Here is a 24,548-nt window from a genome sequence, read left to right on the forward strand (position 1 = left end):
ATAATATTTTTAGGGTCCCTGGGTGGCTCAGTTGGTTAAGCAACTGCCTTTGGCTCAGATCATGATCCTGGAGTCCTGGGATTGAGTTCCACATTGGCCTCCCTGCTAGGCGGGGAGTCTGCTCTCCCTCGGACTTCTCTACTCTCATGTGCTCTTTCTCTCTCTCTCAAATAAATAAATAAATAAATAAATAAAATCTTTTTTTTTTAAATAATGTTTTTGTATTTGGGGGGTAAATATCCAGTACTATGATTGCTGGATCATAGGGTAGTTCTATTTTTAACTTTTTGAGATACCTCATACTGTTTTTTGGAGTGGCTGCACCAGTTTGCATTCTCACCAACAGTGCAAGAAGATTCCTTTTTCTTCATATCCTTATCAAAACTTGTTATTTCTTCTGTTGTTGCTTTTAGCCATTCTGACAAGTGTGAGGTGATACCTTATTGCAGTTTTGATTTACATTTCCCAGATGATGAATGATATTGAGCATCTTTGAATGTGTCTTTTGGCCATCTGTATGCTTTCTTTGGAGAAATGTCTGTTCATTTCTTTTGCTCATTTTTAATTAGATTATTTGGTTTTTGGGTGTTGAATTTAATAAGTTCTTTGTACATTGTAGATACTACCCTTTCTCAGATATGTCATTTGCAAAATACTTCTCCTATTCACTATTTTGCCCTTTAGTTTTCTTGATTATTTCCTTTGTTGTGCAGAAGCCTTTTATTTTGATGTAGTCCCAATAATTTATTTTTTAGTTTGTTTTTCTTGTGCAGGAGACATTGTTAGAAAAATGTTGCTATAGACAATGTCAAAGAAGTTATTGTCTGTTTTCTCTTATAGGAATTTTATGATTTCAGGTCTCACATTTAACCCTTTAATTCATTTTGAATTCATTTTTGGGTATGGTGTAAGGTGGTTGTCGGCTTTTTTTTTTTTTTCTTTTTTATATACCTGATCGGTTTTCCCAAAACCATGGTTGAAGAGACTGTCTTTTTCCCCTTGGATATTCTTTTTTGCTTTGTTGAAGATTAAGTGACCATAGAGTTTTGGGTTTATTTCTGGGTTTTCTAATCTATTCCATTGATCTATGTGTGTATTTTTGTGCCAATACCATTTGTTTTGACTACTACAGCTTTGTAATAAGATTGAAGTCTGGAATTCTGATGCCTCCAGCTTTGTTTTTCTGTTTCAAGATTGTTTTGGATATTTGGGGTTTTCGTATTTCCATACAAGTTTTAGGATTGTTCATTCTGGTTCTGTAAAGAATGCTGTTGGTACATTGAAAGACTTTGCATTGAGTGTCTAGATTGCTTTGGGTAGTATAGGCATTTTAACAATATTTATTCTTCAATCTATGTGGATGGGATGTGTTCCCATTTTTTTGTGTCATCTTAAATTTCTTTCATCAGTTTTATGTAGTTTTCAGAGTTCAGGTCTTTCATTTCTTTTATTAGGTTTATTCCTAGGTGCCTTATTATTTATGGTTCAATTGTAAATGGATTGTTTTCTTAATTTCTCTTTCTGTTGTTTCATTATTGGTGTATAGAAGTGCAACAGATACCTGCATATTGATTTTGTATCCTGAACCATTTTTGAATTCATCAGTTCTAGCAGTTTTTTTGGTGGAGTCTTTGGGCTTTCTATATATAGTATTATGTCATCACAAATGGTGAAAGTTTGGCTTCTTCCTTACTGAATTAGATGCATTTTATTTCTTTTCATTGTCTGATTGCTTTGGGTGGGATTTCTAGTACCATCTTGATTAAAAGTGATGAGGGTGGACATCCTTGTCTTTTTCCTGACCTTAGGGGAAGAGCTCTCAATTTTGACCATTGACTTTGAGGTTAGCTATGGGTTTTTCATTTATGGTCTTTATTATGTTGAGATATATTCCCTCTAATCCTACTTTTTTGAGGGATTTATCTTGAATGGATATTGTACTTTGTCAAATGCTTTTTCTGCATCTATTGAAGTGATCATATGGTTTTTTTATCTTTTCTCTTGTTGATGTGTCATATCATGGTGGTTGATTTGTGAATATTAAACCACACTTATATGAGAATGGAAATGGGAATAATCCTGGGAATAATTTCACTTAATTGTGGCAAATGGCGTTTTTTTTTATTAACATATAATGTATTATTAACCCCAGGGGTACAGTTCTGTGAATCGCCAGATTTACACACTTCACAGCACTCACCATAGCACATACCCTCCCCAATGGCCATAACCCCACCACCCTCTCCCTACCCCCTCCCCTTAGCCACCCTCAGTTTATTTTGTGAGATTAAGAGTCTCTTACGGTTTGTCTCCCTCCTGATCCCATCTTGTTTCATTTATTCCTTTCCTACCCCCCAAATCCCCCACGTTACATCTCCATTTCCTCATATCAAGGAGATCATATGATAGTTGACTTTCTCCAATTGACTTATTTCGCTAAGCATAATATCCTCTAGTTCCATCCACATCGTTGCATATGGCACGATTTCATTTCTTTTGATGGCTGCATAGTATTCCATTGTATATATATATACCACTTCTTATTTATCCATTCATCTATTGATGGACGTCTAGGTTCTTTCCATAGTTTGGCTATTGTGGACATTGCTGCTATAAACATTCAGGTGCACGTACCCCTTCAGAGCACCATGTTTGTATCTTTAGGATATATAACCAGTAGTGCAATTGCTGGGTCATAGAGTAGCTCTATTTTCAACTTTTTGAGGAACCTCCATGCTGTTTTCCAGAGTGCTTGCACCAGCTTGCATTCCCACCAACAGGGTAGGAGGGTTCCCCTTTCTCCACATCCTTGCCAGCATCTGTCATTTCCTGACTTGTTAATTTTAGCCATTCTGACTGGTGAGAGGTGATATCTAATTGTGGTTTTGATTTGTATTTCCCTGATGCCGAGTGATGTGGAGCACTTTTCCATGTGTCTGTTGGCCATCTGGATGTCTTCTTTGCAGAAATGTCTGTTCGTGTCATCTGCCCATTTCTGGATTGGATTATTTGTGGGTGTTGAGTTTGAAAAATTCTTTATTGATTTTGGATACTAGCCCTTTATCTGATATGTTATTTGCATATATCTTCTCCTATTCTGTCAGTTGTCTTTTGGTTTTGTTAACTGTTTCCTTTGCTGTGCAAAAGCTTTTGATCTTGATGAAATCCCAATAGTTCATTTTTGCCCTTGCTTCCCTTGCTTTTGGTGCTGTTCCTAGGAAGAAGTTGCTGTGGCTGAGGTCGAAGAGGTTGCTGCCTGTGTTCTTCTTGAGGATTTTGATGGATTCCTTTCTCACATTGAGGTCCTTCATCCATTTGGAGTCTATTTTCGTGTATGGTGTAAGGAAATTGTTCGGTTTCATTTTTCTGCATGTGGCTGTCCAATTTTCCCAATACCATTTGTTGAAGAGACAGTCTTTTTTTCCATTGGACGTTCTTTCCTGCTTTGTTGAAGATTAGTTGACCATAGAGTTGAGGGTCTGTTTCGGGGCTCTCTATTCTGTTCCATTGATCAATATATCTGTTTTTGTGCCAGTACCATACTGTCTTAATGATGACAGCTTTGTCATAGAGCTTGAAGTCTGGAATTGTGATGTCACCAACTTTGGCTTTCTTTTTCAACATTCCTCTGGATATATGAGGTCTTTCCTGGTTCCATACAAATTTTAGGATTACTTGTTCCATTTCTTTGAAAAAAAAAATGGATGGTATTTTGATAGGGATTGCATTAAATGAGTAGATAGCTTTAGGTAGCATAGACATTTTCACAATATTTTGTTCTTCCAATCCATGAGCATGGAACATTTTTCCATTTCTTTATGTCTTCCTCAATTTCTTACATGAGTTAATTATAGTTTTCTGAGTACAGATTCTTTGCCTCTTTGGTTAGGTTTATTCCTAGGTATCTTATGGTTTTGGGTGCAATTGTAAATGGGATTGACTCCTTAATTTCTCTTTCTTCTGTCTTGTTGCTGGAGTATAGAAATGCAACCGTTTTCTGTGCATTGATTTTATAACCTGACACTTTACTGAATTCCTGTTCAAGATCTAGCAGATTTGGAGTGGAGTCTTTTGGGTTTTCCACATATAGTATCATAACATCTGCAAAGAGTGATACTTTGACTTCTTCTTTGCTGATTTGGATGCCTTTAATTTCTTTTTGTTTTCTGATTGCTGAGGCTAGGACTTCTAGTACTATGTTGAATAGCAGTGGTGATAATGGGCATCCCTGTCATATTCCTGACCTTAGTGGAAAAGCTTTCAGTGTTTCTACATTGAGAATGATATTTGCGGTGGGTTTTTCATAGATGGCTTTGATGATATTGAGGTATGTACCCTCTATGCCTACACTTTGAAGAGTTTTGATCAGGAAAGGATGCTGTACTTTGTGAAATGATTTTTTCAGCATCTATTGAGAGTATCATATGGTTCTTGTTCTTTCTTTTATTAATGTATTGTATCACATTGATTGATTTGAGGATGTTGAACCAAACTTTCAGCCCTGGAATAAATCCCACTTGGTCGTGGTGAAAATCCTTTTAATGTACTGTTGGATCCTATTGGCTAGTATTTTGGTGAGAATTTTTGCATCTGTGTTCATCAAGGATATTGATCTGTAATTCTCTTTTTCAATGGGATCCTTTGATGGTTTTGGGATCAAGGTGATGCTGGCCTCATAAAATGAGTTTGGAAGTTTTCCTTCCATTTCTATTTTTTGGAACAGTTTCAGGAGAAAATGAATTAATTCTTCTTTAAATGTTTGGTAGACCCTGGGAAGCCTTCTGGCCCTGGGCTCTTGTTTGTTGGGAGATTTTTGATGACTGTTTTAATCTCCTTACTGGTTATGTGTCTGTTCAGGTTTTCTATTTATTCATGGTTCAGTTGTGGTAGTTTATATGTCTCCAGGAATGCATCCATTTCTTCCAGATTGTCAAATTTGCTGACATATAGTTGCTCATAATAGGTTCTTGTTATTGTTTGTATTTCTTTGGTGTTGGTTGTGATCTCTCCTCTTTCATTCATGATTTTATTTATTTGGGTCCTTTCTCTTTTCTTTTTGATAAGTCTGGCCAGGGGTTTATCAATCTTATTAATTCTTTCAAAGAACCAGCTCCTAGTTTCTTTGATTTTTTTTTTTTTGCTTTGTTTTGGTCTCTATTTCATTGATTTCTGCTCTGATCATTGTTATTTCTATATTCCTACTGGGTTTAGGCTTTCTTTGCTTTTCTTTCTCCAGCTCCTTTAAATGTAGGGTTAGGTTGTGCACTTGAGACCTTTCTTGTTTCTTGAGAAAAGCTTGTACCACTATATATTTTCCTCTCAGGACTACCTTTGCTGTTTCCCACATATTTTGAATGGTTGTCTTTTCATTATCATTTGTTTCCATGAATTTTTTCAATTCTTCTTTAATTTCCTGGTTGACCCATTCATTTTTTAGAAGGATGCTGTTTAGTTTCCATGTATTTGGATTCTTTCCAAATTTCCTATTGTGTTTGAGTTCTAGTTTCAGAGCATTGTGGTCTGAAAATATGCAAGGAATGATCCCACTCTTTTGATACTAGTTGAGACCTGATTTATGATCCAGGATGTGATCTATTCTGGAGAATGTTCCATGCGAACTAGAGAAGAATGTGTATTCTGTTGCTTTGGGATGAAATGTTCTGAATATATCTGTGATATCCATCTGGTCCAGTGTGTCATTTAAGGGCTTTATTTCCTTGTTGATCTTTTGCTTGGATGATCTGTCCATTTCAGTGAGGGGAGTGCTAAAGTCCCCTACTGTTACTGTCAATGTGTTTCTTTGTTTTTGCTCTTAATTGGTTTATATAGTTGGCTCCTCCCATGTTAGGGGCATAGATATTTAAAATTGTTAGATCTTCTTGTTGGACAGACCCTTTTAGTATGATATAGTGTCCTTCCTCATCTCTTATTATAGTCTTTGGCTTAAAATCTAATTGATCTGATATAAGGATAGCCACCTCAGCTTTCTTTTGATGTTCATTAGCATGGTACCTTGTTTTCCACCCCCTCACTTTAAATCTGGAGGTGTCTTTGGGCTAAAATGAGTTTCTTGTAAGCAGCATATTGATGAATTTTGTTTTTTTTCCATTCTGATACCCTGTGTCTTTTGATTGGGGCATTTAACCCATTTACATTCAGGGTAACTATTGAGAGATACGAATTTAGTGCCATTATATTGCCTGTAAGGTGACTGCTACTGTATATTGTCTCTGTTCCTTTCTGATCTACTACTTTTAGGCTCTCTCTTTACTTAGAGGACCCCTTTCAATATTTCCATGTAGAGCTGGTTTGGCATTTGCAAATTCTTTTAGTTTTTGTTTGTCCTGGAAGCTTTTTCTCTCTCCTTCTATTTTCAATGATAGCCTAGCTGGATATAGTATTCTTGGTTGTATGTTTTTCTTGTTTAGTGCTCTGAATATATCATGCCAGTCCTTTCTGGCCTGCCAGGTCTCTGTGGATAAGTCTGCTGCCAATATAATATTTTTACCATTGTATGTTACAGACTTCTTTTCCCGGGCTGCTTTCAGGATTTTCTCTTTGTCGCTAAGACTTGTAAATTTTACTATTAGGTGATGGGGTGTGGACCTATTCTTATTGATTTTGAGGGGGGTTCTCTGTGCCTCCTGGATTTTGATGCTTGTTCCCTTCGCCATATTAGGGAAATTCTGTACAATAATTCTCTCCAATATACCTTCTGCTCCCCTCTTTCTTCTTCTTTTGGAATCCCAATTATTCTAATGTTGTTTTGTCTTATGGTGTCACTTATCTTTCAAATTCTCTCCTTGTTGTCCAGTATTTGTTTGTCTCTCTTTTGCTCAGCTTCTTTATTCTCTGTCATTTGGTCATCTCTATCACTAATTCTTTCTTCTGCCTCATTTATTCTAGCAGTAAGAGCCTCCATTTTTGATTGCACCTCATTAATAGCTTTTTTGATTTCAACTTGGTTCGATTTTAGTTCTTTTATTTCTCCAGAACGTGATTTTATTTCTCCAGAAAGGGATTCTCTAATATTTTCCATGTCTTTTTCAAGCCCGGCTAGCACATTGAGTATTGTCATTGTGAACTCTAAATCTGACATATTACCAGTGTCTCTGTTGATTAGGTCCCTAGCCTTCGGTACTGCCTCTTGTTCTTTTTTTTTTTTTTTTTTTTTTTTTTGTGCTGAGTTTTTCCATCTTGTCATTTTGTCCTTTCAGAAAGTGGTCAATTTTCTTTTTCTAGAATGCTGCTCTTCTTCTCTTCGATCTCCTGTTGGACTTGTTGGTGTTCACAATGTTTTGATAAGCTATCTAGCTGATCTCCTGCTACCTGATGTCATCTGAGCCCTCTACTTCTTTGCCATCTTGAGTCCTCAATCCAAATCATTATTTTAAAGGTACCTGAAGGAATAATCAGGCATAGAAACCACTGTGGGAACCAGCACCTGGAAGGAAAACATCAAGCATAGTCTCTGGATTGCTGGAGGTTCAGTGAGGGCTACTCTTGAGAGTTATAAACTCTAAGGGCACTCAATCAAAGAAGAAATCCCACCATACTGTGAGATTTACCTCCAGGAGGTTGGCCTGTGCATCCTGGATTTTGATGCTTTTTCCCTTTGCCATATTAGGGAAATTCTCTACAATTGTTCTCTCCAATATACCTTCTGTTCCCCTCTCTCTTTCTTCTTCTGGAATCCTAGTTATTTTAATGTTGTTTTGTCTTATGGTATCACTTATCTCTTGAATTCTCCCCTCGTGGTCCAGTAGTTGTTTGTCTCTCTTTTGCTCAGCTTCTTTATTCTCTGTCATTTGGTCTTCTATATCACTAATTCTCTCTTCTGCCTCATTAATCCTAGCAGTAAGAGCCTCCAGTTTTTAAAAAATTATTATTCATTTGTTTGACACAGAGAGAGAGAGTGAGTGCATGCACAAGCAGGCAGAGCAGCAGGCAGAGAGAGAGGGAGAAGCAGACTCCCTGCTGAGCAGAGAGCCTGATGCAGTGCTCAATCCCAGGACCCTGAGATCATGACCTGAGCCAAAGGCAGAGCCTTAACCCCCTGAGCCACGCAGGCATCCCAAGAGTTTCCATTTTTGATTGCACCTCATTAATAGCTTTTTTTGATTTCAACTTGGTTAGATTTTAGTTCTTTTATTTCTCCAGAAAGGGCTTTTATTTCTCCAGACAGGGTTTTTCTAATATCTTCCATGCCTTTTTTTGAGACTGGCTAACACCTTGAGAATCATCAGTCTGAACTCTAGATCTCACATATTACCAATGTCCTTATTGATTAGGTCACTGGCCTTTGGTACTGCCTCTTGTTCTTTTTTTTTTTTTTTTTTTTTTTTTTTTTTTTGTGGTGAGTTTTTCTGCCTTGTCATTTTATCCAGATAAGAATATATGAAGGAGTGAATAAAATACTAAAAGGGTGGCAAAGACCCCAGCAAAATGTGCTTTAACCAAATCAGAGGAGACCCCAAATTGGGGGGGCGAGGAGGTAAAAAGAAGTTCAGAAAAAAAATTAAAAAGAGAAAGAAATAAAGAAAAAATATAGAAAAGAAAAAAATATATATATATTAGAGTGGTGAATAGAACAGGTTCACCCAATTAATTTTGGGAGTATTTTGGTCTCTTAGAAGATACTACCTCCCAAAATTTTAAAGAATGAAAACCATATATAAGGGTAAACATGATGAAGCGATGGAATATGTCTATAAAGATGAAAAAAATTTTCTTTTTTTCTAAAAAGGAGTTGATAATATAAGTTGGTTGGGAGAACAGAGAAAAAGAAAGTGAAGAGAATTTGCTCAGGCTGGAGACTAGAACAAAGCCCCGTGCTAGATTTAGGGTATATTTTTATCTATTAAAAAAAGTTGTATCCCAAATTTTTTTAGAAGAAAAAACCCTATGTGTATACAAAAAATAAATTTAGATACAATGAAGGATAAAATGTGACTATAATAATGAAGGCTCAAAAAAGATTTTTTTTGAAAGGTATTGTGAAGATAAAATAGTTAAAAAATGTTAAATGAGGAAATGGTAAAAGTTAAAAAAATAGCAGAAGAAAAAAATGAAATTACAAAAAATTAATTAACTTTGCAAGACAAAAGAATCATGGGGACAAAGCCATGAATTCCATGCTTTACTTCTCCTCTTCTGGAATTCTGCTGTTCTTCTTGGTAAGTGAACTTGGTCATGGCTGGATTTCTTGCTGATCTTCTTGGGGAGGGGCCTGTTGTAATGATTCTCAAGTGTCTTTGCCCGAGACGGAATTGCACCACCCTTACCAGGGGCCAGGCTAAGTAATTTGCTTGGGTTCGCTTTTGGGAGCATTTTTTCCCTGAACAATTTCTGTAGAGTTCCAGAGGACAGTAATGAAAATGGTGGCCTCCCAATCTCTGGTCTGGAGGAGCTGAGAGCTGGGAGCCCCACTCCTCAGTGCACCCTCAGAGAAAAGTGCTCAATCACTTCTGTCTCCCTGGCCTCCGGCTGTGCTCTGAATTCACCCAGCCTGTGACCCAGCATCTCTCTCTCTGGCACACAGCCCCACCTGGAGTCTCCAAACTCCACAGATCCCTGCGCTCTTCCAGGAGAGTCTCCCTGGGTCTTTTGGGGTCCCTGCTTGCAGAGCAGTGACCTGTGCCACTGATCACAATAAGGTAACCCCAAGTTGAGAGCTCACTCCTCAGCTCCGTGTCTGTAGCCAGCTTCCCTGCTCTAATACCTGTGAGCTCCGCGACATTCAGACACCCCGATCCTTCTGTGACCTCGTGGGACCTGAGACCACACTGTCCCCACATGGGCTTCACCCCGGTTTAGCCTCTGGAGCGATGTCCCTCAGTGGAGCAGACTTTTAAAAGTTCTGATTTTGTGCTCCGTTGCTCCCCTGCTTCCTGGAAGCCGGCCCCTCCCACTGTGGTTTATCTTCCCGTGGCTTTGGATTCACTTCGCTGTTCCTACCTTTCAGAAAGTGGTTGATTTTCTCTTTCTACAATTGTTGCTCTTGTCTTTGATCTCCTGTTGGATTTGTAGGTGTTTGGAATAGTTTGATAAGCTATCTAGCTGATCTCCGGCTACCTGATGTCATCTCAGCCTGCTACTTCTCCACCATCTTGATTCCTCCCCCTGGCAAATGGGTTTTTTTCTTAAATGTATTTTTCATTCAGTTTGCTATATTTTGTTGAGGATTTTTTGATCTATTATTCTTCAGAGATATTGGCCTATAGTTCTCTTTTTTGTGTGATGTCTTTATCTGGCTTTGGTATCAGGTTAATGCTAGTCTCATAAAATGAATATGGAAGTTTCCCTTCTTTTTCTGTTCTTTTTGGAATAGTTTGTGCAGAATAGGTATTAACTCTTCTTTAAATGTGTGGTAGAATTTGCCTGTGAAGCCATCTGGTCCTGCACTTTGTTTGTTGGGAGATTTTAATTACTGATTCAAAATTCAACCTCTGTCTCTCTTTTTTTTAAATGTGTCAATATTTTATTTAAATTCTAGTTAGTTAATATATTATGTAATATTAGTTTCAGGAGTAGAATTTAATGACTCATCACTTAAATATAACATCCAGTAAGTGCTCTTCACAACAAGTGCCCTTTTTAATATCTGTCACCCATTTATCCCATTCTCCTGCCTACCTCTCCTCCAGCAACCCTTAGTTTGTTCTCTATAGTTAAGAGTCTCTTATGGTTTGCCTCCCTCCATTTTTTCTCTCTCTCTTTTTTTTTCTTTCCCCTATATTCCTGCGTTTTGTTTTTTAAATTTCATGTATAATGAAATAGTATAGTATTTGTCTTTCTTTGACTGACTTAATTCACTTAACATAACACTCTTTAGTTTCATCCATGTCATTGCAAATGGCAACATTTCATTCTTGTTGGTGGCTTAATAATATAAATATATAATATTTTTAGCTAAATTATGGAAAGCCAAATTATGGAATAGTTAAATTATGGAAAGATCTCAAATGTCCATCGACTGATCTTTTTTATCTGTCAGTCAATAGATATTTGGGCTCTTTCTATAATTGGCTATTGTTGGTAATGTTGCTAGAAATATGAGGGTGCATGTGCCCCTTCATGATTACTGATTCAGTCTCTTTGCTGATAGTCAGTCCATTAATTTTTTTTTTAATTTATTCCTGTTTCAATTTTGGTAAGGTATATGCTTCTAGGAATTTATCCATTTCTTCCAGGTTGTTCAATTTTTTGGCATATAATTTTTTTATAATCCTTTTATTACAATTGTTTGTATTTCTATAGTGGGTTGTTATTAGCTTTTCATTTGTAATTTTGTTACTTAAGTCCTTAGGTTATATATTTCATATTTTTCTTGCTTCTTGAGATAGGTCTGTGTTGCTCTTAACTTTCCTCTTAGAATTGCTTCTGCTGCACCTCAAGGTTTTAGATTGTTGTGTTTTCATTTTCATTTGTTCCCATATACTTTTTGGTTTCTTCATTGGTTTCTTGGTTGACCTGTTCATTGTTTAGTAACATGTTATTTAACTTTCATGTATTTATGTCTTTCCAGATTTTATTTATTTATTTATTTATTTTTGGGGTTGATTTCTAGTTTCCTAGTATTGTGGTGAAAAGAAGTACCTGGTATCACTTTGATCATTTTGAGTTTGTTGAGGCTTGTTTTGTGGGCTAATATGTGACCTGTTCTAGAGAATGTTCTGTGTACAGTTGAAAGAATTTGTTTTCTGCTGCTTTAGAATGGAATGTTCTGAATCTATCTGTTAAATCCATCTGGTCCTGTCTGTCATTTAAAGCCACTGTTTCCTTGTTGATTTTCTGTTTGGATGATCTGTTTATCAATGTAAATGGAGTGTTAAAGTCCCCTAGTATTATTGTATTATTATTGATGAGTTCCTTTATGTTTGTTATAACTGTTTTATATATTTGTGTCCTCCCATGTTGGGTGCATACATATTTAGAATTACTATTTCTTCCTTTTGAATTGCCCCCTTTATTAATATATAGTGTCCTTTTTTGTCTCTTTTACAGTTGTTTAAATCGGTTTTGTCCAATATAAGTGTTTGTACTCTGGCTTTCTTTTGACATCCATTTGCAAGATACATGTTTCTCTGTCTCCTGACTTTCAATCTCGGGCATCTTTATAGCTAAAATGAGTCTCTTATAAGTAGCATATTCTTGGGTATTGTTTTGCTCACTCTGTCAACCTATGTCTTTTGATTGGAGCATATAGTCCATTTATATTTGACATAATTAGTGATTAGATATTTACTTATAGCCATTTTGTTATTTGTTTTGTGGTTGTTTTTGTAGTTTTCCTCTGATTTTTTTCTTTTCTTTTTAAGATTTTATTTATTTATTTGACAGACAGAGATCACAAGTAGGCAGAGAGGCAGGCAAAGAGAGAGAGAGGGAGAAGCAGGCTCCCTGCTGAGTAGAAAGCCTGATGTGGTGCTCGATCCCAAGACCCTGAGATCATGACCTGAGCTGAAGACAGAGGCTTTAACCCACTGAGCCACCCAGGAACCCCTGATCCTTTCTTTTCTTGCTTTCTGTAATGATTTTCTGGTTGTCTATACTTGGATTCTTTTTTTTTTTTTTTAAGCTTTTAAAAAAATCTGTTAGTGGTTTTTGATTTGTGGTTACCATTAGGTTTGTTTATGACATCTTCTGCATATAGCAGTCTATATTAAGTTGATAGTTGCTTAAGTTTGAACCTATTCTTTACTCCTCTCCCTCTCTCTCATTTAGGTATATCATGTCATATTTTATTTGGTGAATCCCTTGACTAATTTTTATAGATATACTTATTTTTACCATTCCCTACTTTTTGTACTTTCAATTATGGTCTTTCCTTTTCATTCAAAGAGTCCCCATTGATATTTCTTATAGGGCTGTTTTAGTGGTCATGAACTCCTATAGTGTTTTGTTTTGTTTTGTTTTGTTTTTTTGGTCTGAGCTCTTTTTTTTAAAGATTTATTTATTTTAGAGAGCTAGGAGGGGCAGAGGGAGAGGGAGAGAGAGAGAGGGAGAATCTCAAGCAGGTCTCTACTGAGTACAGAGCCTGCTATAGAGTCTGATCCTGTGACCTTGACATCACAGCCTGAGTCAAAACTGAGAATCAGACATTGAACTGAGTGAGCCATCCAAGAACCCCTGTCTGAGGAACTCTATTTCTCCTTCTATTCTGTATGAGAGCCTTGCTAGAAAGAATATTCTTATCTGTAGCTTTTTTCCTTTAGGCTTTTGAATATATTATCCCTCCTTTTATGCCTGCCAAGTTTCTGGTGAGAAATCAGCTGATAACCTTATTGGAGGACGCTTATATGTAACTGTATTTTTCTTTTCCTGCTTTAAATTTTCTTTCTTTGCCACTGTTTGCTGCATTGATTACTATGTGTCTTTGTGTGGATTTCCTTGGTTTGATTTTGTTGAGGCTTCTCTGCCTCTTGGATCTGCAGATTAGAGAACTTTGCATTTATTATTTCTTCAAATATATCCCCCCCCTTTTTCTCTTTTCTCCCTTTGGGACCCCTATAATGGAGATGATGGAGTCACTGTGTTCCTGAAGACCATTCTTGTTTTGCATAATTCTTTTTTTCTCTCATTTTTCAGTTTGATTATTTTCCATTAATCTGTTCTAGTTCATTAATTCATTCCTTCTCTTCTTGCAGTCTGCTATTTATTCTATCAAGTGCATTTTAAATTTCATTTATTCATTTAATGTGTTCTTCATCTATGATTGGTTAATTTTTACTTTTTACTTTTTTTGGTGCAAAAGTGTGGTTTTATTAAAGCACAGGGATAGGACGTTGTGGGCCGAATTGCACTGGGGTTGTGAGGAGCAATTGATTATATGCTACAGGGTGGGGGAGGTAAAGAAAAAGGGAGGTTTTCCAAAAGAACTTTCATATGCTAAAGAGGATCTACAAGATATGGGAGGCCTTGCCAGTGTCAAGTTAAGGTTGTTTTTCCTTCTGGCAACCTGGTAGAATGTTATACATATCCCATCTAGAAATGGGTGTGGGGGGAAGTTGAAGGGTGTCAGCTTATGCTTTGTCCTCAGCTAACCTTCTGCTCCCTCATCATTTCCCCCCTGAATAATTTTCATCCTTAAATCTTTAAGGTTGTTGAAGGCAGAAGGTCCCATCTTCTGTAATTTCTTCTTGCTGAATAGGGGCATAGAGATGTCCCTATCTGAAGGCCAATATTGGTCAGTTGGGGATCATAAAGGGGAGTTACAAAAGGGAGAGGCAGTTTTCATATATGAACCTCCTTGACTGGAAAAGATTAACTGTCAGTTGGAAGTTATGGCAGTGAGGGAGTCTTGGCACTAGGCAGGGAGACACCAGAAATGACAATAAAATAAGGTTAATATTATAATGAGAAAGAGAAGTCTGAATAAAAGACCTTTGATAGTTGACCTTTCATAATTGACCTTTAATAATTTTCCTCCAGTCCAGGAGTTTAAAGCAATAACTAAAGGAAAGAGAGATTATTTAAAGTGCTAATTTGAGTATTCATGTTAGTTAAAAACCTGGAAATATTTTTGTGGTAATGTGAAACATATACATAACATTCTGTTTTTATGACATTTTCTATTAAGGATCTCACCAATGCCCTCCGCTTTCTTTTCAAGTTCATTGAGTATCTTTATGATCATTACCTTAAATTCTCTATCAGGCATGTTAATTATATATGTTTCACTTAAGTCTCCTGTGGTGATTTTGTCTTCTTCCATTTATGACTCTTTCCTTTGACTCCTCATTTTGCTTATTACTTTGTGTCTGTTTCTCTGTGTTAGGAAAGTCACCTACAAATCTTGCTCTTGAAAGTAGTGGGTTTGACTTGCATTTTTAACTAAATGGGGCTGGTCCTTCTCAGAGTGTACACAAAGCTGGTGAAGAGACTGGCTGGTAGTGGGGTTTGGGAGGTGCTATGGTCCTGTGAGCTGTGTGTGCTGTTCTTCCTCAGGAAGAACATTTCCACAGGAAACGCATAGCTGCTATGGAGACTGTGCCAGCCAGGCTATTTTGCAAAACATACAGGCTGGGGGTACCATTTTAACAAGGTGTGGGCATTCTCTGCAGGAGCTGGTGATGTGCAGTGTTGGCAAGGTTTGTGTATATCTTCTGGGGGAGGAGATCTGCAACACCCATACTGTGGCATGTCTGGCTTGAGGGCTGGGGGTAGTGTAAGCAAGTTAGGTAGTGAATGCTGGAGCAGTGCTGATTCTTGCACATGGTTGTGTGTTTATGATGAGGGGTGGGTAAGGGAAATGGCACCTACTATTGCCTTTATTCCTAGAGAAGTCCCTCAGATAATTATGAGATTAGTAACTAACTTTCTCCCATAAGCTCCAGGCACCTTCAAACTGTTGCTTCCAAGGTGTATCTCTGTGAGCTATTGGCTATGCTATCTCTTTAAGGTCAGGGGCTCAGATTTCTATCACCCTCTGGGCTCTCTCAGAGCTGAGCCTGCTGATTTTTAAAAAAAAAGTTGTATTTAAGTTCAATTTAATTAACATAGAGTATATTATTAGTTTCAAAGGTAAAGTTCCATAATTCATCAGTTGCATACAACACTCAGTGCTCATTACTTTAAGTGTCCTCCTTAATGTCCATCACCCACTTATCCCATCCCCCCACCCACCTTCCCTCCAGCAACCCTCAGTTTGTTCCCTATAGTTAAGAGTCTCTTATGTTTTGCCTCCCTCTCTGTTTTTCTCTTGTTTTACTTTTCCTTCCCTTCCCTATGTTCATCTGTTTTGTTTCTTAAATTCTACATATGAGTAAAATCATATGGTATTTGTCTTTCTCTGACTGACTTATTTCACTTATTACACTCTAGTTCCGTCCATGTCATTGAGCCTGCTGATTTTTAAAGTTCCAGGCTTTAAGTTCCACTAGTGGGAGCATTCATGAAATTTAGCCCTTCTGATTTTCAAAGCCATATGCTGTTGGGATTTCTCTTCTTTTTGCAGGCTCCCTGGTATACTAATCTGCTTTTTGCCCCTCTCTACACCCATGGCTCCTTTCCTCTTGTGGTCAAATGTAGGGCTTAGGTTTCCACTGAGTCTTCATCCTTCCTAACCTCTTCAATATAGACTCTCTCTACCTTCATTTGTGGAGTACATTCAACTAGTCTTTGAGTCCTTTTCTGGGTTATTTTCCCTTATGTAAGTGTTACCTAGCTATATCCATGGGACAAAATAAATTTAGGGTCCTCCTACTCTACCATCTTCCCCAGAAGTTATTAGCAAAATTTTTCAGAAGCATTGTGTTTTCTTCTGGAAGATGCAACTATACAAACTCACTGTTTTATCTCAAGGATCTATCAACTCTCCAGTTTTCTATTCCATAGGTCATTTTCCAGGTCCATTACAGTGATGATATAATGTTATCAGAACTGGTGAGAAAGAAATGGCAAAATTCTAGACACTTTTGTAAGTCACACATATACCAGAGAGTAGGAAATATATTTTCCCCAAATTCATGGACTTACCCCTTTAAGATAATTTTTAGGAGGCCAGTGGTTGAGGGTAGATGCAGTAGTGTTTGAATTTTCTGAGCCACATATGGATATTATGTGGAGAATTTGTTACCTCCTATAGGCGAATCTTAGTGTAGAACTTTATGATTTAAAACAGTGCTCTTCCATCCTCTGCAGCTTTCTTATAATAAGAAAACATTTCTGTAACACTAATTTGAAGAGATATATGCACCTCTATATTTATTACAACATTGGTTATAATAACCAAGATATGGAAGCAACCCATATCCATCAATAGATGAATGGATAAAGACACACACACACACACACACACACACACACACACACACACACAGGAATATTACTCAGCCATAAAAAAGAATGAAATGTTGCCATTTGCAATGATATGGATGGATCTAGAAGGTATAGTGCTAAATGAAATAAGTCAGACATAGAAAGAAAAACATGATTTCATTCATATGTGGAATTTAAGAAATAAAACAAATGAACAAAGAAAAAAGAGAGAGAAACAAAAAACCAGATAACAAACTGATGGTCACCAGAGGGGAGGTCGGTGGGTGTATGGGTGAAATAAACAAAGGGGAATAAGATAGTTATAAGATAAATAAATCACAGAGATGAAAAGTACAGCATCTAGAATATAGTCAACAAGATGGTAATAACATTTCTTGGTGGCAGATGGTAGCTAACACAGTGGTGAGCACTGAGTAATGCATAGAGATGTTGAATAATGTTGAATACAACTTAAACTAATATAGCACTATATATTAGTTATACTTCAATAAAGGAATTTAAAACTGAAAAGAAAAGGAAGGAAGGAAGGAAGGAAGGAAGAGGGAAGGAAAGAAAAAGAAAAGAAACAAATAAGGAAAAAAAAATTTCTGGCTAGTTGCTTGAACTTAGTAGAGACCAAGCACTTGAAGTTAGCACATAACATCAGATCTGTAAGTATGAACTGAGTGAAAATCCACTATGACTTTTAAAATAGTGATTCTCAACCCAGGATTATCTTATCCAGCTACTGCTTTAAAAATCTATAGCAGGATAGGGGCAACTGGGTGGCTCAGTCATTAGGTGTCTCCCTTTGGCTCAGGTCATGATCCCAGGGTCCTGGGATTGAGCCTTACATCGGGCTAAACCTGCTTCTCCCTCTCCCACTCCCCCTGCTTGTGCTCCCTCTTTTGCTGTATCTCTCTTTATGTCAAATAAACAAATAAATAAAGGTGGAATATACATTGGCATTTATTGTTTCCAAACAAGGAGATGGTTCTTAACTGCCAACATCTGAAATTCTACCTACCAGCTTCCTTTAACACACAGTATTCTCTGTGGGAAAGCTGAGACATACTAAGGAGTTAATGCACTCTATGAAAATGAAAACAAACAAACAAACAAACCTCCAGCTTCCTTTACCTTCAGTTAGGACAATTCTAAGCCACAGTTTATAGAGTCTCCCAGTGGGCCATGATAGGCTTAAATCTCAGTTACACTTATCAACATAAGCATCTTTCATGTCTTAGTCTCAATTCCCACATCCTTAATGATGTTTCCAAAAATTGGCTTTCAAATAAACTACTGGCGATCAATTTTTGTCTTTGGATCTTCTGAGGGAGTACAACCTGAGTAACTAGACAGAGTTACTAGTCCTTCATATATTTGATATAATGATGCCTGACATTCTCCAAAGCAAGTTTGCAGTTTATTTGCAAACCTATAGGAAGTAGAAGAGAAGTAATTATATCCTTTTATTATCAAATTATCATAATTTCAGTTATAAATGTTATTTAGTAGATAGTGATTCTGTCTGCTAAAACCACCCATATTGTAGTAGATTCACAATTTCCGTGGTAGCAAAGGTAATGAGTATCTACAGGAGTAGATATCTATTCAATGAAGTAGATGTTATATCTAGATCTGGATGTGTTAAGTTTCAGAAACCTAAGTAAAAATATTCAATAGGCTAATGGATATATAGTTTTAGAGCTCCAAAGCCAGATTTAATCAGCAAAATTTGACATAATATCCATGTTTGCTCAATCTTTTTATAGCTACCTTGATGTCTTTATTCCGTAATGTATAAATGGTGGGATTCAAGACAGGGGTAATAGCAAAGTCAACAATAAACAGGTATTTGTCAATTGACGATGTGGGGAAAGGCCAGACATAGAGAAACATGCATGGAGTGAAAAAAAGAACTACCACAGTGATGTGAGCTGACAGAGTGACAAATGCTTTCGATAAGTCTCCTGAAGAACGTTTCCAGACAGTGACCAAAATGAAGATGTAGGAAAGAATTAGCAAGAAGAAGGTGCCCATGCTCATGAAGCCACTGTTGGCAGCAATAATAAACTCAAACCTGTCTCCATCTGTGCATGCAAGTTTTATGATCCTGGGAAAGTCACAGTAAAAGCTGTCTACTTCATTAGGACCACAAAAGGGCAAGTTTATAATGAAAGCAAACTGAGACATAGCATGGATCACCCCAGTTACCCAGCCAGCGATTACAAATGAAACACATATTTTAGGATTCATGATGTTCAGGTAGTGAAGAGGCTTACAGATTGCTGTGTACCTGTCAAATGCCATGGCTATGAGTAACATCATCTCCACTCCTCCCATGATGTGGATAAAACATATCTGTGTCATGCAGCTTTGGAAAGAAATAATCTTGTATTCACTTAAAAGGTCCTTAATCATCTTTGGGACTGTTGTAGAGGAAAGCCCTACATCAATGAGTGACAGGTTGGCTAGCAGGAAGTACATAGGAGAATGTAGGTGAGAATCAAAAATTACCAAAAAGAAAATGAAGAGATTTCCCAGGATGATCCCTAAATAAATCAAGGAAAAAATCAACATGAGAAAAACTTTAGTTTCCCAAGAACTAGAGAGTCCCAACAACATAAACTCAGAAACCACAGAATCATTTAATCCTTCCACTGACTTGGGCAGACGAGCTGATTTCAAATCACCTGAGGATAGAAAATGAAAAAGAGTGAGAATCAATAGTACAAATGTAGGTTTTCTGTAGTGCCTGGGTGACTCAGTCAAAGTGTCTGACTCTTGATTTCGGGTTAGGTCATGATGTCAGGTTGTAAGATCAAGCCCCACATCAGACTCCATGCTCAGTGTATGGCCCCTCTGCCCCTCTCCCCTCCCTCTTTAGAAAACAAAACAGAAATCAAATGCAGTTTCCTACTTATGCCGGTAGTTTGTTGTATGGTTCATATTCTAGAGTTAGAAATCATTTAACTGATAAGAAAAAATACAAATAAAATAGAATTACTATAATGATCAGGGAGTGATTATATAAAAATAGAAAAAAAATTTGAGTACTTTAGATAGAGATTAATTGGGGGTATTTCCCTTCTTAGTCCATTATCAGGCATTTTTTTCCTTTTATTGATTTCAAGACATTTTCCCTGACCACTTAATTAGGTATTCTCACAACTGAATAATCTCTAACATTTCTGTAACTTTCACATTAATGCTCACATACTAACTTGCATATTTTTGTCAGCTGGATATTTTATTTCACTGGTCAAATAGACAGTTTTAGGCTGAAACTGTTTAATAAATTTCACCTTGTTTTACCTCATCTGTGGGTTTTTTTTTTGGTACAGTTTATCATGCATGTCTGATATTCAGATTGAAATTATTCATAATGCTTTATTCAAGGCACACTGTCATGATAGATGCATAGATCTCTATATCAAAGAAAATATTGAAGAGAATAAATACCTGTTAGTAAGGAAATGTTTATTAAGCAAAGATAATATCAATAGATAACACACATTTATTCCTTCTTGCAAGCCACTGTGCTAAGCACATTATCTGCACTAAGCACATTTTAACTTTATAAAGTTCCATAAGATAGTAACTATTTCATTAGATTCATTGTATGAGAGGAGAAACTGAATTTCAAAGGGATCAATTGTCGAAGCCAGAATTTGTATCTACAGGTACAGGACATCAGAATTCCTGATCTTAAACATGGCACTATGATCTTCAAGGACAGCCCCTTCATATATATCATATATAGATCTTTTATAAGACCCATCAATTAATTTTCTTCCTCTTTAAATTTTCCTTGACTTATAACAGGCGTAAAATTACTATTATTACCTATTATTAGCATAATGAACTTTCTTTTTAAAAATTAACTCTCTGTATCTTGTGTCCCATTCCAGACTTTTCTCTCTCCAATTCTTCATTGGTAAGCTGGTCCATACTTTTTGTTCATTCATAAGCTAAAAATGGTGTCCACAGATTTCTTGTTTGTTAGAAAGAAGCTTTAGATTCCAGATTCCTCATGTAATAATCACTTTTCAGTCATTATTTACCTTGATTTTTCTGCAGGTTTTTATAGTTTATCATGCCATTGTTTCTGTAACCCCTTCTGCCTTTGGCTTCCTGTCTTCTTTAAAGCCATTCCCCTTCCCACTTCTTGCCAGTAGAAATTCTGTTTGTTCAGGTAGTGAGCTGAAATCACTTCAATTAGGAGGGAGTAACCCTTGAAAGTATATTATATGATTTTTCTAACCTAGTTACTATAATTACGTTTTTCTTGGTCCTGGATTGGTGTAAGATGGGTCACACGGCCCATGACTGTTCAGTGAATTGTAAATCAATGTCGTCTGTGAAGGGTTTTCTTTCCCAAATAAAATGACATATCTTCATGTGCAGATGGATTTTCCTGGTTCATTTTTCCTGCATTTGATGCTAATTGATGCTTAAAGGTGAAGCAACCATAAAATTCTAAAGCTCAAATACTAAAAGTAATAGTGAAAAGTTCTAAAGTTATCTGGGCCCCAAGTTGCATGTAGAGTCACTTACCCAAAGCCACAAATGATCTCCCTCCTTAGATTTATCACTGGACTTGAGAGCAATATATTTAAAGCTGTATGCGATTCACACAAATTCAAGTCTGGCCTCCACCTTCAAGTTAACATGACAAACTGAACTCATTGTATTCCACTCCAATGTTTTAATAAATATCATTACCATTTTCCCAGATGCCCAATATAAACATCTGTATGGGACTTTTGTTTGTATTACCCTTTCCACCTCTAGTTGCATGACTTTTATTGTCAAATATTTCTTAATTTCTCTCCTCTTCATTTCTCTTGTCATATTATTCTGCTTCTAGTCCATATATTTTCCCATCTTGACAATTGAAAAGGGTACTCAATGATCTTTCTTCTCCATTCTTCCCCAAGTCCAGTCCACTCTATAGTTTGATTTGAGATATTATCTATCAAAAGTCAAAAAGAATCATGTGGTTTTCCTACTTAAAGCCTCTAGTTTGTCTGTCAAGAGAAAATTATTGAAACCCCACAGCGTATCTCCTACTACTTTGAAAAGAGAGGAGTAATATTTGGTTTCAGAAGATATTTCCATGAAAATTATAGGGAATTAATGCCCTAAACAGTAACTGGATAAGTTTCAAAATTGATTCCTGATAAAAAACCCTGAGTAAATTAGGAAAGATTACTATTTTTAACATGATTCTAATAGCATTTTTAAACTAATAGTTAAAATCTGATTACAGATGAAATATCAGAATCAGTAATATAAAAAGGAAGCCTACAGCACTGTTTCAATCATATTACATAGTCAGAATGATTAAATCCAATAATACCGAAGGGAAGGTAGCAAAATATATTTACTCACAAATCACTCAATTATCTACCTCAAAAACTTAAGACAAATATTAAGAAATATTACATTTAATAAGATCATTTTAATAAATGTAGTGTCAGTAATAACCTATTAAATATAAGAGAAACTTCATTTATAAGTGAACCAAATGTTCAGTGTATGCATTCCACTGAAAAATCATAAATTTTTCTGAAATATTTGAAACCCTATATGATATAGGAAATGAAACTATGCAAATGGAGAGAAGAAAACGCCAAGTAATAAAAATATCAATTCTCACTGACCAATCAGTGCAGTGAAAATCTTTTAGAATATTAAAAAGTGACTTAAATGTCCATCTTAAAGCTCAGAAAATTTTGCAAAAGAAATGAAATGGAGGGGTGCTTGGGTGGCTCAGTGGATTAAAGCCTCTGTCTTCGGCTCAGGTCATGATTCCAGGGTTCTGGGATCGAGCCCCACGTAGGGCTCTCTGCTCAGTGGGGAGCCTGTTTCCCCCCCCCCTCTCTCTGCCTGCCTCTCTGCCTACTTGTGATCTCTGTCAAATAAATAAATAAAATATTAAAAAAAGAAATGAAATGGAAATTAGAAAAGGAATGAGAATGCTTATTATGAAAGATATTAGAGTATATCCTAAATCTTTATGAATTAAACTGATTAATTTGACAAAAGTTGAACAGATAAACATAACAAAACACAGTTAAGACTGTGATACAAATAGAGAATTTAGTATATGATAAAAAGGCATCACAATTATGTAGGTAATGAAGGTCTATTCAATCTAATACAACACTCTATGTTAACTACACTGGAATTAAAATAAAAATAAATTCAGAATATTTGATAGTTGTTAAACATGTACCTCAACATTGGGAACATGAAATTTTAAGTATCTTATCTTACATTTTATAACAGGTTTAAAGGAAATTCTGGGTGATTAGAAGGCTTAAATGTACAAGTAAAATTATATAATTTTAATAAAATATGTGAATTAATTTTAAAACTTGGGATCAAAGAGATTTACTCCAAATTCAGAAAGTAGGTTCCATTTTTTAAATTTTCTCAACAGAATGAATAAGCCTATTGCTGCTTTAGAATTGGGGAAGAAGTGCTTCTCATTCTCAGCTGAAGGGAAATGTGAAGTGGTACAGTCATTCTAGAAGTTAACTGAGTCATAAAAATAAAAAAAAAGGCGGGGGGCTGTCTGAGTGGCTCAATCTATTAAGCATCTGCTGTCACCTCAGGTCATGATCCCAGGGTCCTGGGATTGAGCCCCATATCAGGCTCATTGTTCATCGGAGAGCCTACTTCTTCCCCGCCTGCATCTCCCTCTGCTTGTACTTGTGCTCTCTCTCTCTCACTTGCTCTCAAAAACTAAAAATAAATAAATAACTCAGTAATTCTATTGGAATGATTTTGAAAGGAAATAGACACATGAACACAATGGATTTGTAACATCATATTACTATGAGCATTTTGAATAATGTGAACTAATTGGAAACACATTGTTTAAGAATGACAGTGATTAAATAAGTGGATATATTCATATAAAGCAGGTTTAAAAATGAATATTAAATCTACTATAAGTAGTGTGAGGTTATCAATAAGTCAAGGAAACATTTGCAGAGTAATGGCATTTTTCATGGTAAATGTGTTGGACTCACCCCAATTTTCTGCATATGGTGGGATTTTAAATAATATTATATTTGTTTCCTTATCCCCAACTTGATTTGCTATATTTTTTAGAGGTAACATTTATTTTTTTAACTTGAAAACAAATGTTTCAAAATAAATTGAGTCAATGGAAATATTTATATAGGAGCCATTTCCAATACATAGTAAAACACAGTGTTTAAGGTCACAGACCAAAAGGCTAGACTGTTTGCATCTCCCAGATCCCCCATTTACCTTCTGTGTGTTCCATGTGAGTTACTCAGTTGCCAGATGTGTCTGTTCCTTCATCTGTTAAAGTCAGATACTAACAGTCACCGTCTCCTATAGTTGTTTTCAGGACTAAATGAGTTGCAACAAGAAAACATCAGACAGTGCCTGAACATACATTAAGTGCTAAATAAGTGTTCTCTATTACGATAATTTTGATGATTTTTCAGGAAGCAGACCTAGAGTTTTCAGACTGGTAACAGTGGTTGAATAAATTTGGCAGATAGAAAGCTAGCATGCTTTTTTCATGTTGTTTCAGTAGGAATAGAAGAGCAAAGACACAGACATTGCTTTTTATTTTTATGATCCTAATATTCAGAGAAAAAGGAGATGGAAGACCCAATATACTTCACATTCTATTTTCAAAATATACTAGAGCTTTGAAGAATATGTTTTGTTCATCTATCAGATAGTTTTAACTCTGAGGATAAGATCAGAAGTATATCAAACAATGACTGAAAATC

General features: G+C 36.2%; 1 protein-coding gene across 1 annotated transcript; it reads right to left on the reverse strand.

Annotated features, from left to right (window-relative positions):
• Positions 1-13,193: 13,193 nt before the first annotated feature.
• Positions 13,194-21,091, reverse strand: LOC116867437 (olfactory receptor 4F21-like). The gene is made up of 3 exons (XM_032857071.1): positions 21,046-21,091; positions 18,522-19,457; positions 13,194-13,282 (listed from the first exon to the last, which is right to left on the reverse strand). Exons 1-3 carry the CDS (start codon positions 21,089-21,091, stop codon positions 13,194-13,196), a joined length of 1,071 nt encoding a protein of 356 aa, XP_032712962.1.
• Positions 21,092-24,548: the final 3,457 nt, after the last annotated feature.

Source organism: Lontra canadensis, unplaced genomic scaffold (assembly GCF_010015895.1).
Source record: "Lontra canadensis isolate GAN:19392208 unplaced genomic scaffold, GSC_riverotter_1.0 scaffold12, whole genome shotgun sequence".
In the NCBI taxonomy this organism is placed as follows: Eukaryota; Metazoa; Chordata; class Mammalia; order Carnivora; family Mustelidae; genus Lontra; species Lontra canadensis.